The following is a 16366-nucleotide window of genomic DNA, read 5'->3' on the forward strand; positions in this document are numbered from 1 at the left end:
AATTTTGATAGAAAAACATGCAAACATTTAAGAATTTTTGGCTTTTATTTATTTATTTTTGTTTGTGTGTTTTCAGGATTTGATGTTTGTATGAAAAAGGAAACTAAATGTTGTACTGTGCTATAATACCACAGTATTATTCGTGCATATGACAAATGATAGAACAGTTGAAATAAAGTTGCAGTCTACATTTTTGTAATGGAGACCATGACCATAACAGTGAGAGGAAAGGGGCAATATTAACAAGAGACTGCTAAGGGAAAAAACGGTCAGGGAGTCGTAAAGTCTATTGCAGAGTAAATCATATTGAAAGCTCTGTCTTCTGATAGCAACCTCTTCTGAGTAAAATATTCCAAGAAAAGCAAGTCTTGAGTGGGACAAGTATATACAGTTTAATTACATTTTGTTTATTGGTTTATAAGAAAGGTGTACTTTTCATTGCAGTGGGATGAACGGAAATTCCTTTTGTCCTTAGTAGGACAAATAGATCTAAACCTAGACCTAGACCTAGACCTAGACCTAGACCTAGACCTAGAATAGAATAGAATAGAATAGAATAGAATAGAATAGAATAGAATAGAATAGAATAGAATAGAATAGAATAGAATGTTATTGGCTAAGTGGGATTGGACACACAAGGAATTTCTCTTGGTGCATATGCTCTTAGTGTACATAAAAGAAAAGATACATTCGTCAGGAATCATAAGGTACGACTATCATAAGATAGTCATAGAGTACAAATAAGCAATCAAATCATATTAGGAAACAGTCAATATAAATCATAAAGATACCAGCAACAAGATTACAGTCATACCGTCATAAGTGGGAGGAGATAGATGATTGGAACAATGAGAAGATTAATAGTAGTGCAGACTTAGTAAATAGTTTGACGGTAATGAGGGAATTATTTGTTTAGCAGAGTGATGGTGTTCGGGAAAAAACTGTTCTTGTATCTAGTTGTCTTGGTGTGCAGTGCTCTATAGTGTTGTTTTGAGGGTAGGAGTTGAAACAGTTCATGTCCAGGATGCGAGGGATCTGTAAATATTTTCACAGCCCTCTTTTTGACTCGTGCAGCATACAGGTCCTCAATGAAAGGTAGGTTGGTAGTAATTGTTTTTTCTGCAGTTCTAATTATCTTCTGAAGTCTGTGTCTGTCCTGTTGGGTTGCAGAACCAAACCAGACAGTTATAGAGGTGCAGATGACAGACCCAATAATTCCTCTGTAGAAATATATCAGCAGCTCAAATGGGAACTACTTTGAATATTTGTCTGGGCATCACTTGCATAATGCTTATACTACACTTCTGTGTTACTGGGTGTAGGGTGTGTATACATTTTTGCCACAAAGGGGTAATTTTATTATATAGTCTGTATTGTATTTTAAAGGTGAGAGATTAGGAAGGAGTTCTGGCATTACAAGCTATAATATCTAATAAATAAAATTATCTGACAATTACTTTTCTTTGATCTTTAAGCTTTGAGTATAGTTGCTAGGTGCTAATTTAAGATAAGATTACTGAAGTACTCTATGCAAAATGGGTCATGTTTTAAAATAGAAGTAGTCCTGCAACAGTCTTCAAAAAAACAACCTCTACAGTTCAGTTAGGTTTTTGAAATATTTGGAAATATCTGTCACAATTGAATACAATTTGTGGCATGGAAATATTTGAACTGTTATTTCAGTGTTTCCAGTGATCTTACAGTAAATGAAATTATGGGTATTATTGATATTGATGTCTTCCCTTTAAGGATTTTAGACCAGGCGTCTGCAACCATGGCAACTTTAAGACTTGTGGACTTCAACTCCCAGAAACCGTGGAAAGTTGCCACGGTTGCAGACCCCTGTTTTAGACCACATTTATAGAGGACTGGTGCCTCAATGCAGAAGGGACTGTTTAGTGAATCTGGGATTTGTGTTTCTAGCGCTCAAGCCTTTGTTCCGTTACCCATGTCACATTATGTTGTAAATATTTTGAGAGATCATGTTTTTTGAAACTATTTGTTTCTTCTGTAATCACAAATATGTTTTTTCAACTGCAAATGTTTATGCAATATTAAGTGTACCGTAGAAATAAGTACTATATTGACTATTGCTGTTATTTTTTATAATAGCTGAAGAAAATATCAGCTAGTACTTCATCAGTTTCATCTAATACACATTGATTCCCAGAAATTCTCTACAGGAATCAGGAATATGTGTAAAAGAAAAAAAAATGAGACATCTCCATCAATAGAAAAATTATATTTCATGTGTGTTAGAACAATGATAATCTTGGGCTTGATTTAAAACATAATCTTAACATAATTCTGATTCTGTCTTTTTTACAGATCTGTTCATCTTGATGCTTATGGAGAATTGTTTGCTCGAAGCCAACCTCTGAATCTTCCAAGAACTTACCTTAACAAGGAAGAGGATTGGTGATTCTTCACAGATCCTGGGATTTAGCAACTGGTTTCTGAAAATAACACCCTATATAACAATAATTGCTGTATGGTCCCATTTTCTATATTTTATCTGGCTTTACCTGTTTCAAAAATATTTTTATGTGTTTTGGAAAACATCTTTTTACCAAAAGGCACTGTGGTGAGATGACTGCAGCATTTTCAATAACACTTTGCCGATCAGAGCTATTTATGGTTCAGAGGCATTCTCATAAATAAATACAATCCCAGTTACTCTTTTTTTAATTACATGAGTATGTAAAAAAGCAAATATCCAGCTGGAACAGTGAATCTTATAGGCATCAAGGGAGATGTCCATAAGCACTGTGTTGTCTAATCCTGTTATAAATCTGTACTTTTTAAAAAATAATTTTATTAAAATAAATTGTCCAGTCCCTTGCTCCTGCTGTTAGAAGGATTGTAATTATTCTGTACTTTTGAGTGGGACTGAAGAATTGGAGAAAAATGTGAAATTGAGAATGTCAGATTTAGGAACAAGTGGGGATCGGGCTGTCCTTATAGTTATTTCTATTCCACAGTTGACATATACTGTACTATTGGTCATGGAATAGCAAGTATATCACTATTGTGCTCACAAGTATCTTCCTTGGCAACATCTAGAGTTTTTTCCTATTTTGCATTTTTCTAAAAAAGAACACTTAAAAAGTATAATTCTGAGGGTCAGCTTCATCTTTATTTCAAACATACTATGCCCTAGGAGTTTAGAAAATAAAAATAGCAGATGATTTGAGCGCAATATTGTGCTCAGAAGTATACCATTTGTCTGGGAAAGCTCAGAGTAAACTGGGGTGATAGTGTGTAGATTAGGGAGGCTCTGTTCTGATAAATTAGTGCTTTGAGATGTATTAGTCCCTAACTGCTCTTACTTGGGCAGGTCTCCATGGAAAACAGTTCTCATGACGCAGTCTTAAAATTCTAAATATGGAGAGTTGTGATTTAGGTGATTCTGGTACACAGTGCTTAGAAAATAAAAGGTTAAAATATAATTTTAAGTAACCTCTCATTAATCTTAAATTATTAAAGGTAATATAAATCAATCAACTGTTTCATACATACAATATTTATTAAATTTATATGCCACCTATCTCACTATTAAAGCAACTCAGTGTGTAAAATAGATAACTGAAATCTCTAAAGATGAATATACTCCTTTGCATCCTCCGACAGAAATCTGGAAGCAAGTTAAACTTTAATTTTCCCCTTTTTAAGTTTATTTTACCTTTTATTTAATTTTTTATAGATGTTATGTAAAAACTCTGTGTGTCTCACTTAATTAGCAATAAACTGATCTGAACTTTTTGATGCCTTTAATAACACATTGAAATACCAGTATGAATATGTGAAATAGCATTACATAATTTAGGGAAGTGTGTAAAATAAAGATAACCATTACTGATCTTATTTAAGAGGTATGAATTGAATTGTGAAAGAAGGGCTTTTGATCCCAACCTTAATTGAGGATAAAGTATGTGTGGTTTGAATTTGAATTTATTTTTATGAGCAAATAAGTCCCCATGCCTTCTTCGCTCTCAAATATTGAGATTTTTGGCAATGATTTAGAATAAAACCTGTCAAACAGAAGGAAAATGCCTTTAATAACCTTTATTCTGAAATGGAGGTATAATTTTAGGATCCAAATATGTATGTGTGTATATATGTACATTGCTGTCTTAAAGTTGCCAATATAAATTTTTAATATGCATTTCTGAATAAGTTGATAACTTCACCATCTATTTGTATGTAATTCGGGGGTTGATAACAGTCCAATAATTCCGGTTGGTTTTTTTTTTAGATCTTCATATGATGATTTTTTTATCATGGCAAATGACACTTTAGAAGGTTTTCATGAAGTGAATCTAGCTTCCCCCACTACTCCAGATCTTTTAGAAGTGCACGAATCTAAAACTTCTGAAGAACCTACCTCACCTACCATTATTTACCGGCTTCATCCTTCAGCTGTGTGCTCCTTACCTATTCAACCAAGTGCTCTGAATGTGACTGATCTTCCTACACAACCTGTCTACTCATCTGCTAGGCACTTAAATTGTGCAGAAACACCAGGTATCAGGTTGGTTGTAAAAAAAAGGCTTCTATTGATTATTACACAGGTTGTGTAATTAATCACTTTGTGTTATCTGTGAATGCAGATAATCCATGCCTAATGTATTATTTTTAAAAAATACACTCTTTTCTTACAGCATCAATGTCACAGAAACTGTACCGTGTTCTACCTCAGGAAACTATGGTGGGTTGTCCAAACACGATCATTCCAGGAAGGACAACTGTAGCGCAGAGAGAGAATTTTTGCAGGGTGCAACAGTAACAGACTTTTCTGAAGGAAGAGATGATGTTTTTGGGCTAAGCACAGATAGTCTATCTCGTCTGCGAAGCCCATCGGTATTGGAAGTTAGAGAGAAAGGCTATGAGAGACTGAAAGAGGAACTTGCTAAAGCTCAAAGGGTAAGAACAATACATGTAATGTTATTTCTGTGTAAGGGCAAAATATTGGTATTGAGATAAAACATTCCAAATCCTGGCAATTCTTTATTTGTCTTTTTGTCAACTTTGTCTGCCCCCCTCCCCTAACTATACCTTTCATTCTCCGCATAGTAGGGGAACGGCTGTCACTCTGGGGTCCGACAGTGCCATGCAGCATGTGACCGAGTCTACAAATTAGTTTAGCTCCGCCCTCTAATCCCAGTGTTTTGACTCGGTCTCCCTGTGCAGTCTCCTCTAATCGACATTGCTTCAGCTTATTCCTTCTGATTTTGGACTTATTGGACTGTTTTATTGTTTCTGGCTTTCTCTTCACGATTTAAACCTTCTCTGTCGTCGGCGCAGCGTTTTCGCGCTCCCCTCAGCCTTCGGGTTGAGCACGGCGGCGTATTTCGTGCGCTTTTTGTCTCCAGCGCTTCTAGCTATCGGGTAAGCGCTGCGGCGAGTTTTTTTGCCTTTTTAAAATTGAAGCAGCTTGTTTGCCGTCGGAGAGAGAGAGAGAGAGACTTTGCCGAGATCGCGATTCGGCCAGTTGGTCTGCGATCAAGCTCCGATCTTCGGGGGAGGAGTTTTTCTCCGGATTGCAGCTTTAACAGTCGTTGGGCAGCCGGTTTTGTCTTAGTTTGCTGACAGCCAAGGACTGGCAACCTAGTTGGCTGTGATCGCAATAATAGCCTTTGAGCTAGCGAGCTCCTCATTGCCGCCTGGATTGCTCCATTCAATTTAGCGGCGGTGGCTCGCTCCTCTGTCAGCCCTTATTCCGGCGGCCATTTTGGGGTGCATTTCACCCGTTCCTTTCCTGTCTGAGATGGCGAGGCAACAACCTGCTTCTAAGAAGAGGCCTTCCCTGGATGACCCTTTAGAGGGCCCTTCTTCTGCTCAACCTAGGGCCAAACGAACTAAAGGCAGGAAGCCCAGTTCTGTCCCTGTGACTGTGCCCTCGAAGGAGGAGCAGCGTCTCCACAAGGCTATTGAAAAGGCCTTTCGTAAAGCCCAATTGCAGGTGGGTCAAGCCACACCTCCAGTTCCAGTTGTTTCCTCGAGGGCTCGCTCTCCAGTTCCCTCACTGGCCGTCAATTCGGTTAGGGAACTTTCTCCTGACGGTTCGGTCTCGGCTGAACCACGTCAACAACCTGGTCCTGAGCCTCTTTTTCAGACTGCCTGCTCCTGAGGCTCCCCAAGAACACATCGAGGACGATTCCGCCCCTGTGGCCTCTCCCACGCCTCCTGCCCTTTCCGTTCCAGAGGCCTTTGAAGTCATGCTGGCCAGAGTCATCAAGCAGGGCCTTGCCCAATGGCTTCAACAGGGCACCTTTGCTGCTGATCCTCCCGCGTTGCAACAGCAACACCTGGATAGGACAGGAGATTCTGTATCGGAGCAAGATTTGGCTGACTCTATTGCGTCTGTAGACCAAGCCTCTCTCTCTGAGCTAGATGAGGTCGCTGATTCGGCCCTCTCGGACGACGAAGGGCTAGTTCCTGACCAGTCTCCTTTTATTGGCCTCTTTAAGCCGCAGCTTTTTCGATCCTTATTGCGCAAGGCCATTGTGACTACTCGTTTGGGCACGGTTTCTTCTCCTCTACCTGATACTGCTGTTCCGGATCCAGCCTCAGCAGTTTTTGCAGAGCCTACAGTCGACCCGGAGACTATCCCAGCTCCCAAACTTTTATTGGATGTCCTTCAACGCCAGTGGAATCTTCCAGGGGCTGGTCCTAGTCCGAACAGCCTTGACAAGAGACTTTATAATTCTGCTCCTGCCCTTGCAGATCTGTTGCAACCTCCATTGGTGGATGCTCCCATCGTTGCCCTCTGCAATTCTTCTCATCCTGCGGGTCCCCCGGAGGATTCTCTGCACCCTGAGGATCGCAGAGCTGAAAAGACCTTGCTCAAGGGCCACCAGGCGGCTGCCTGGGCCATCAAGGCATCTTCCTCGGCCTCGTTCTTCAACAGAGCCGCTTTGTTATGGCTTAAACAGCTTCAAGACCGCCTTCCGCCTTCCAATTCGCGCTCTCGGCAAGATCTGAATAAAATCTCCGCAGCCCTTGAGTATTCAACAGACGCTACTCTAAATGCTACGAGGTTTGCTGCTAAAGCTCTTAGTTCCAATGTAACATCACGTCGTCTCCTGTGGCTACGCAACTGGAACGCCGATATGAGGAGCAAGTGGCAGTTAGCTTCCTCTTCCTACTCTGTGGGATCCTTGTTCGGCCCTCCGCTGGAACCTCTACTAGTGGAAACTAGAGACCGTCGTAAGATCCTTCCCTCGGTTTCCAGACGGGCAGAGTCGCGTTTTTCTGCACTTCCCCGGTCCCAGTCCTTTCGGGCTCCCGATCCTGGTCCCTACCAGCACCGCTATAAACGTTCCTTTCCTGCGAGATCCCAGTCCCAGGACGCCCAGGTTAGACAGGGGGGTAGATCCTTTCCAAAACGCTCATTCCGAGGGGGCAGGGGTTTCCAACGAAGATTCCGCTAGTTCGGCCCCCATAGGTGGCCGCTTATCCCTTTTTTTCCATCAATGGGAAGCTTCTACTTTTGATGCCTGGGTCCTATCGACCATTAAGTCGGATCTTTCTTTAGAGTTTCTTGCTCCCCCTCCTTCAGTTTTTCTTCCTTGCCCTGTTTCCCGGGATGCCACTAAGAGGGCTTTGGTCTCTTTGGCTATATCCCACCTGTTGGAAATTAGGGCTGTTCAGAGGGTTCCTCGCGGGCAGTGGGGCAAGGGGTTTTATTCCCGTTTATTCCTTGTGAAGAAATCCTTGGGGGGTTGGCATCCCATCCTGGATTTAAAGGCTTTGAATCGGTACATTATTTACCGCCGGTTCAAAATGCACTCTTTAACTACCATCCTGGAGTGCATTCGCCCGGGGGATTTTCTATCCTCTATCGATTTAACTGAGGCATACCTCCACATTCCCATTGCTCCCTCCCATCGTCAGTATCTCTGTTTTAGTTTTTTGGGACAACATTACCAGTACAGGGCCCTTCCTTTCGGACTTTCATCTGCCCCGAGGGTCTTCACAAAGGTTATGGCCGCCCTCATCGGGCATATCCGGACCCTTTCTATACGTTTACAATTTTATTTGGATGACATTTTGGTCCAGTCCTTGTCCTTCCCTTCCGCCCAACGGGATTTATCTTCTGTTTTATCCACCTTTGCAGGCTCATGGCTTCTCGATTAATTGGGCCAAGAGCCAGCTTGTCCCTAGTCCCCGTATTCTCCACTTAGGGGCTACTATAAACTCAGTGTCATCGTTAGTCTTCCTTTCCCCAGAACGCCAAGTTAGTCTTTCCTCATTGGCTTCTCAGTGTTTAGCAGAGGGTTCCTGTTCAGTTCTTAAACTGTCCCGTTTGTTGGGGAAAATGGTCTCCACCTTTGGAATAGTTCCCTGGTCTCAATTGCACAGCAGGCAGCTCCAGTGGTTCCTGCTTCCTCATCAACGGGCCGGCCACAGCTCCTTGCTCATCCTCCTGCGGTTGACCCCTCAAGTGTCCTCATCCCTGCGGTGGTGGACATCCGACGCCATTGCTCAAGGCAGTTTCTTTCGCGAGCCCCATCGTCTTTCTCTGGTGACCGATGCCAGCCTTCGGGGCTGGGGGGCACATCTTCTTCAGCATCAGGCTCAGGGCCTCTGGACTGTCCAAGAGCGTCGGAACAACATCAATTTCTTGGAGCTACGGGCCGTCCTTCTGGCCCTCCTTCGTTTTCAGCACCTTGTGGAGGGCAAGGACATTCTGGTCCTAACGGACAACATCTCCACGAAAGCCCATATGAACAGACAGGGGGGGAATCATTCCAGGTTACTTCTAACAGAGTCCCTGCGCCTCGGCTTCTGGGCCGAACGTCACCTCCGGTCTCTCAAGGCGGACTACATCACAGGAGCTTCGAACGTTCAGGCAGATGCTCTCAGTCGCCACGTTCTAGATCCCGGAGAATGGAGCATTCCTCAGTCCCTTTTTCAGGAAATCACGGGCAGGTTTGGGATTCCTGTTGTCGATTTATTCACCACCTCTTCGAACCACTGGGTTCCCCAGTTCTTCTCCCGTTATCCGGACCCTCGGGCGGAGACCACAAACGCCCTCCGCAGTCCTTGGCCGCCCAGTCTACTCTACGCGTTTCCCCCTCTGCCCCTTCTGGCGAGGGTGGTTCAGAAGCTCCTGGACGAGAGGGCAGAACTGATCCTCATTGCCCCGCACTGGCCCCGTCAACTATGGTACGCGGACCTTCGCTCCCTGTCTGTAGCGACTCCATGGCGCATTCCTCGACACAATCTATCTCTCTTCCAAGGGGCTCTTCAACATCCGGACCCTTCGAGCCTCCAGTTGACCGCTTGGAAGCTGAGCGGCGCCTGCTAACCGACGCCTCTGTTCCTCCGCGGGTCATTTCCATTATGCAGGTAGCCCGCCGCGGTTCGACTACGTGAATATATGAGGCGCCCTGGACCGCTTTCTCCTCCTGGTGTAGTCGCTTGAGGATAGAACCGATGACGGCTTCGATCATTGCGGTCCTTTCTTTTCTTTTGGAGGGTTTTGACGCTGGGTTGGCTCCTTCCACTCTGCGTCGCCAGGTGGCGGCGCTTTCGACGGTTTTGACTTGTGGCTCCAAGGAATCTCTCGCCCATCATCCGCTCATCAAGACCTTCTTGCGAGGAGCGACCAATTTAAGGCCTCCGGTGGTCCATCGGTTTCCTACATGGAATTTGAATTCAGTTCTCAGAGCCCTAACTGACTCTCCTTTTGAGCCCCTCCGTGCGGTTTCTCTGCGTTTTCTGTCCTTCAAAGTTTTGTTTTTAGTGGCGATCACCTCAGCTCGTCGTATCTCCGAGTTGGGAGCCCTTTCCATCCGCCAGGATCTTTGTATATTCCACAAGGACAGAGTGGTGCTCCGCCTTGACCCGGCCTTTCTACCCAAAGTCAATTCCCCTTTTCATTGGTCACAGGAACTGGTCCTTCCTAACTTTTGCCCTCGTCCTTCTCATCCCCTCGAGCGCTTCTGGCATACTCTAGATGTACGACGAGCCCTCTGCATCTACCTTTCTCGGACAAGTTCATTCCGTAAAACGGAGGCACTGTTCGTGTCCTTCCAGTCGGATTCCGTGGGATCCCGGGTCTATGGCTCTACCCTGGGTCGCTGGATTTGGGCCACTATTGCAACCGCTTACCAACGTCTTCATCTGCCGGTGCCTCCTCGGATTACGGCTCACTCGACTCGGAGTGCGGCGACCTCGGCTGCCTGGGCCACCCGCGCTTCGGTGGATGAGGTGTGCTGGGCTGCCACCTGGACGTCTATCACGCCCTTTATCCGGCATTACAGAGTTGATGCGTCTGCTTCTTCGGATGCTGCCTTCGGCCGTCGAGTCTTGCAGGCGGTTCATCGTTCCTGACTCCTCCTTCCTCGGCCGGTGCAACTCCTTTCCCGCCCTGGAGGACATTCAGCTCTGGTATGTCCCCAGAGTGACAGCCGTTCCCCTACTATGTGGAGAATGGACGTTGGACTTACCTGATATGTCCGTTCTCGTTGTAGGGGAACGGCTGTCACGCCCTCCCTTCTGGTCCCACGGGGTGGGAGATGTACTAACTCTTTCTTGTTCTAAGGAGACACGTCAGTCTACATCAACGCCCTCGCCGAAACACTGGGATTAGAGGGTGGAGCTAAGCTAATTTGTAGACTCGGTCACATGCTGCATAGCACTGTCGGACCCAGAGTGACAGCCGTTCCCCTACAACGAGAACGGACGTATCAGGTAAGTCCAACGTCCATTTTATACCAATAAAATGTACACTGCCCTTTAGATAGCTTCCAAGCCATTTCACTGTTTATTGAAAAACAGTATTATATTGTGGATGTCTGGGGAAGCTATGATGAATTGAAGATTACCCTGCGGTGAGAAGAGTTGTCAACTGTGGTGGACTGAGAAGTCAGCAAAAGGGCAGGCTTCTCGTTATTCCTCTCCAGACAAGGAGAGGAATCAGGATTGCCCACATGCACACCATACATGAAGACATATAGTAACTCCCCACAAAGAGAGTGTAAGACAGTGGTGGATTTCTACCAGTTTACCCAGGTTCGGGCGAACCGGTAGTGGTGGTGGCGGGAGGCTCTGTCCACCCGCCCAGACGTCCTCAGGGACGCTCTGCACATGCACAGAAGTGCCACGTGCGAGCGAAGCAAGCACGCGTGGGCGCTCCTGGTTCCGAACCAGTAGCAAAGGTAAGGAACACTACTGGTTTAAAACTCTTGAGAGTTGAGGAAATCTCCATCTTTGCCTAAGTTATGGCTTTAAGCCTTCAGAAGGACACTGGGTTTGCAGACTTCCTTTTTAATCACCTTTAATTGCTTATTAATTGTTTTTTGGATATTAAGAACCTGCAAATTGACAAGTTACAGTATATCAGGTAAGGTTTCTTCAGTCCTTAGTGAAATACATTTTATGCAAATTTAAGGTTTTTTAAAAACTATTTTGAAATAAGCAAAAGGATGATTACAACATTGATTTTTGAATGTCACAGATGGACTAAGGGGGCAGAATTTGAAATAAGATTTTGGAAATTAAATATAAGAAATATTCTTGTAGGAAAATGTTGATCAGAATTTTAATTTAATTTAATTTAATTTCCAATTTATATACCGCCCTTCTCCCTGAGGACTCAGGGCGGTGTACAGCCAAGATAAAAAACATAGAATACAAATATTAAAACATTTAAAAATATATATAAATTTTGGCCCAAAAATTAAGAATCACAGACTAATTAAAAGAATTTAAAAATTTTAAAAATTTCTTCTTAAGCCAACCCGGCTTGCTGAAAAAGATAGGTTTTCAGGGAACGACGGAAGGCATTGAGGTCCTGGATTCTTCTTATCTCCGGGGGCAACTGATTCCAGAGGGTGGGAGCCCCCACAGAGAAAGCCCTCCCCCTGGGGGCCACCAGCCTACATTGTTTGGCTGATGGCACCCTGAGGAGGCCCTCTCTGTGGGAGCGCACGGGTCGATGGGAGGTCATCGGTAGCAGCAGGCGGTCTCGGAGATAGCTAGGCCCTATGCCATGGAGCGCTTTAAAGGTGATAACCAAAACCTTGAAGCGCACCCGGAAGACCACCGGGAGCCAGTGCAGCTCGCGCAGGAGCGGTGTTACATGGGAGCGCCATGTTGCTCCCATCACTACCCGCGCTGCTGCATTCTGGACCAGCTGGAGCCTCCGGGTGCTCTTCAAGGGGAGCCCCATGTAGAGAGCGTTACAGTAGTCAAGGCGAGAGGTGACGAGGGCGTGAGTGACTGTGCACAAGGAATCCCGATCAAGAAAGGGCCGCAACTGGCGAATCAGGCGAACCTGATAAAAGGTCCCCCTGGTAACAGCCGTCAGATGTTCCTCCAAAGACAGCTGCCTATCCAGGAGGACTCCCAGATTGCGAGCCCTTTCAGTGGGGGCCAAGGACTCGCCCCCAATAGTCAGTGATGGAGTCAACTGACTATATCGGGATGCCGGGAGCCACAGTCACTCAGTCTTGGAAGGGTTGAGCCTGAGCCTGTTCCTCCCCATCCAGATCCGCACAGCCTCCAGGCACTGGGACATCACTTCAAGGGCATCGTTGGGGTGGCCTGGGGTGGAGATGTACAGCTGGGTGTCATCAGCGTACTGGTGGTATCTCACCCCAAAGCCACGGATGATCTCGCCCAGCGGCTTCACATAAATGTTGAACAGAAGGGGCGAGAGGACCGATCCCTGCGGCACTCCACAAATGAGAGGCCTCGAGGTCGACCTCTGCCCCCCTGCCAACACAAACTGCGACCGGTCGGAGAGAAAGGAGGAGAACCACCGTAACACGGTGCCTCCCACCCCCAACTCTTCCAGCCGGTGCAGCATGATACCATGGTCGATGGTATCAAAAGCCGCTGAGAGATCTAATAGGACCAGAACAGAGGAATAACCCCTGTCCCGAGCCCTCCAGAGATCATCAACCAACGCGACCAATGCCGTTTCCGTGCTGTGCCCAGACCTGAAACCCGACTGGAACGGATCTAGATAGGATGTTTCCTCCAGGAATTGTGGAAACTGTTGCGCGACCACACTCTCAACAACCTTCGCAATGAAGCGAAGGTTGGAGACAGGACGATAGTTAGCCAATATTGCTGGATCCAGGGACGGCTTCTTGAGGAGAGGCCTCACCACCGCCTCTTTCAGGGCAGCGGGGAAGTGACCCTCACTCAACGAAGCATTAATGACGCCCTGGAGCCAGCCTCGTGTAACCTCCCGGGAAGCCAGTACCAACCAGGAGGGACACGGGTCCAGTAAACATGTGGCCGCACTAAGTCTCCCCAAAATCCTGTCCACATCATCGGGAGTCACAGCATCAAACTCCTCCCAGATAACATTCTCAAGACTGTTCCTCGTCACCCTGCCCTGATCTACCCAGTCAGAGTCCAAATCCCCCCGGATCTGAGCGATTTTGTCATACAGATATTGTCCGAAATCCTCCGCCCTGCCTTCTAAGGGATCCTCCCGCACTCCCAGATGGAGCAGGGCGCGGGTCACCCTAAACAGGGCGGCCGGACGATTCCCTGATGACGCAATAGAGGCGGAAAAGTAGTTAGACTTTGCCGTCTTTATCGCCACTAGGTAGGCCTTAATATGCGACCTTACCAGTGTTCGATCAGATTCAGCGAGACTGGCCCTCCAACTGCTCTCCAGGCGTCTTTTCCGGCGCTTCATTTCCCTCAGCTCCTCAGTAAACCAAGGAGCCACCCGGGATCGGCATCGGGTCAGAGGCCGCAAAGGCACAACTCGGTCCAAGGCCCCACCAGCCACCCGATCCCAGGCGGCTACCAGGTCCTCGGCCGAGTCATGTGCTAGATCCTCAGGAAATGGCCCAAGCTCCGTCTGGAACCTGTCAGGATCCATCAGGCGCCTGGGGCGGATCCATCTAATTGGGTCCGCCTCCCTGCGGCGAGGGGTCGCGGTTCGAAGATCTAGGCGAAGGAGTGAGTGGTCAGTCCATGACAAGGGTTCCATGTCTATATCCCCTATAACAAGACCACTCAACCACTGGCCAGAGACAAAAATCAGATCCAGAGTGTGACCTCCCCTGTGAGTAGGGCCATGAACTAACTGGGTCAGGTCCATGGCCGTCATGGAAACCATGAACTCCCGAGCCACCTCAGACGTTTCACCGACGGATGGCAAGTTGAAATCACCCATGACTAAAAGAATAATAAAAGAATAATACATAAGATGAGACCTTGAAGGTTAAACACTAGAGGGAACCAGAAGGAATTAAAAAATTATAATTAAAGGTCCAAATTATTCTGAATAATTTGAATTTAAGAATATTTGGGACTAATACACTCAAAAGTTATTTTTACGACTTTTTAACAAGGCTGAGACTGATTTGAATGTGGATTTAAATATGACAGATTTCAACAATGATACACATAAAGATTTTACAATGAATATAGATAAAAGAAACCATCTGGTGTCTTAATATTTAAAAACAAACCAGAAAATTGATTTGTATACTGTTTTTAGTTTGGATTTAGAAAAAAGATGTCAGAGAAGACAAAGAGAAAATTGAAAAAAATCAAGGAATCTATTCAAAAGGAATAAATATTAAGATTGTTAAAAGTAAAATGAAGGAACATAAAGTGGGGTTATCTGATCAAGGTTAAATGTTAATCTGATCAAGGTTAAAATGTTTTTGGTAACTCGTAATGGATTTTTGCTGATCAGAACTGAATGATGCGGCTCCAAAATTTGTTTATAAATAAGACATAAGATATAGGAAGAAGAGATCCTTTGTTGTATGTTTAGGGAACGTGATAAGGTACTGTGTTAAATAAAGGACAGGAATATATACCTAGTTTACTGTTATTTCTGGTAACTCTTAATGGACCTTTTTTGGCTAGAATTATATGACAAAAATCTATTTGAATAAAAGATGACACATGGTATGAAGAGTGTTTATGTTGCATCATTAGAGAAGAGGATAAACTACTGAAGTTGTTTGTACTTGTCATGACGAAGGGTGAAGTTATTTCTTTATATATCTTTTCTTGAATGTGATTTTTTTCCTTTTTTGCACTTTTTAATTTTTTATTACATTTTACTGTCACATTTTTTAGTTTGTATTAGCTTTATCTTTGTAATTGTAAACTAATAAAATTACTATTAAAAAAGAAAAATGTATATTGCTGTTAAAACATTTTTCATAAAATGCCAGTAATAAAACACCAATAACAATTAGCAAAATCGGTCAAACTGATAAAACAGCTGTAAGTATCATACATTTTTGTGTTACTTAGGCTTGTGTAAGTATTTTAGCATTCAGATGGAATCTGCCTTCTGTAATTCAAATCCATTATTCTATGTTGTGCCTTATAGAATTGAAAAGAGGTCCTAACTGTCTTCTGTATTAAATCGTTTTATATATTTTAAGAGCTCCATTGTTTCCCATTTCATTCATCATTTCTCAAGATAAAATACCCAGTTCCTTCTATCTCTTTTCAGAAGCTTAGTTTGTAATCCCTAATACTATTCTTCTCAAAATGCAGTGCCCAGTGCCTAAAGTAGACTAGAGTGGACTAACTACTACCTGTCTTTTAAAATTATACTTGTTTTGGTTCAGCCTAAAATTGTATTTGGTTTGTTAGCACCACCTCACATTGCTGGCTCATGTTAAATCTTATATTTTGCTGATACAATTACCAAGTCAGATATTCTCACTCTCTTTTTACATTTGTATATTTGATTTCTGTTTCCCAAGTGAAAAACTGGGAGATTTCTTTCTGTAACCTATTAAGAGTGTTTGGAATCTATATTTTCTAGAGTGTTAATTAGCATTAGTTATCCCACTCAATATGTATTTATAAATCCAAGATGCTTTCCCTCATCCAAATAATACAAATATTGAAAGGTTGAGGTCCAAAGATTGATCATTGTGACCACCTGTTAAGTACCTTTGTGCTGCTTGATGAACCATTGATGAGTTCCTCCTGTCTGAGTGTGTGAGCAGTTTTTGAGCTAGCTCTGTTTCCACTTTATTGCCCTGGCACCCAACCTATATTTTAACTAGCTTGCTTATTAATGTCAATTGGTAGTTTGTCAAATGTGAAGTAAATGTGGGTTACATTTGTAGAATTCCATACAATATACAACAAACAAAAAGCAAGTAACATTTCATGGAAATTTACAATATTGAGTCAACTATAGAAAATTGCTATATCTGAAGCTGAGCAGGGGTTTTAGCACGTCTTATAATTTCAGTGTAATAGCATATATTTGGGAAACAGTGAAAAATTCTGTCTGTAGATAGATATCCACAGTCTGGTAAAGGTGATACTTCTGCTATAGAATAACTAAGAGCATTTTTTAAAATTTGAATTTGTTTCGCATAAGACTTCTAAGAAAGTTAAGAGC

The 16366-nt window shown here is 44.1% G+C and overlaps 1 protein-coding gene across 1 annotated transcript in view; it reads left to right on the forward strand.

Moving 5' to 3' along the window:
* RAB3IP (RAB3A interacting protein) overlaps positions 1-16366 on the forward strand; it is a 43242-nt gene that overhangs the window by 11485 nt on the left and 15391 nt on the right. Inside the window, exons 2-4 of the mRNA XM_070946679.1 lie at positions 2329-2489; positions 4256-4531; positions 4662-4923. Of these exons, the coding sequence (XP_070802780.1) occupies positions 4281-4531; positions 4662-4923 (513 nt within the window). The 5' untranslated portion in view covers positions 2329-2489; positions 4256-4280. The remainder of the gene's footprint in view (positions 1-2328; positions 2490-4255; positions 4532-4661; positions 4924-16366) is intronic.

This window comes from Pituophis catenifer, unplaced genomic scaffold, assembly GCF_029215685.1.
Source record: "Pituophis catenifer annectens isolate HBS135680 unplaced genomic scaffold, rPitCat1.0.hap2 SCAF_7, whole genome shotgun sequence".
NCBI lineage: Eukaryota > Metazoa > Chordata > Lepidosauria > Squamata > Colubridae > Pituophis > Pituophis catenifer.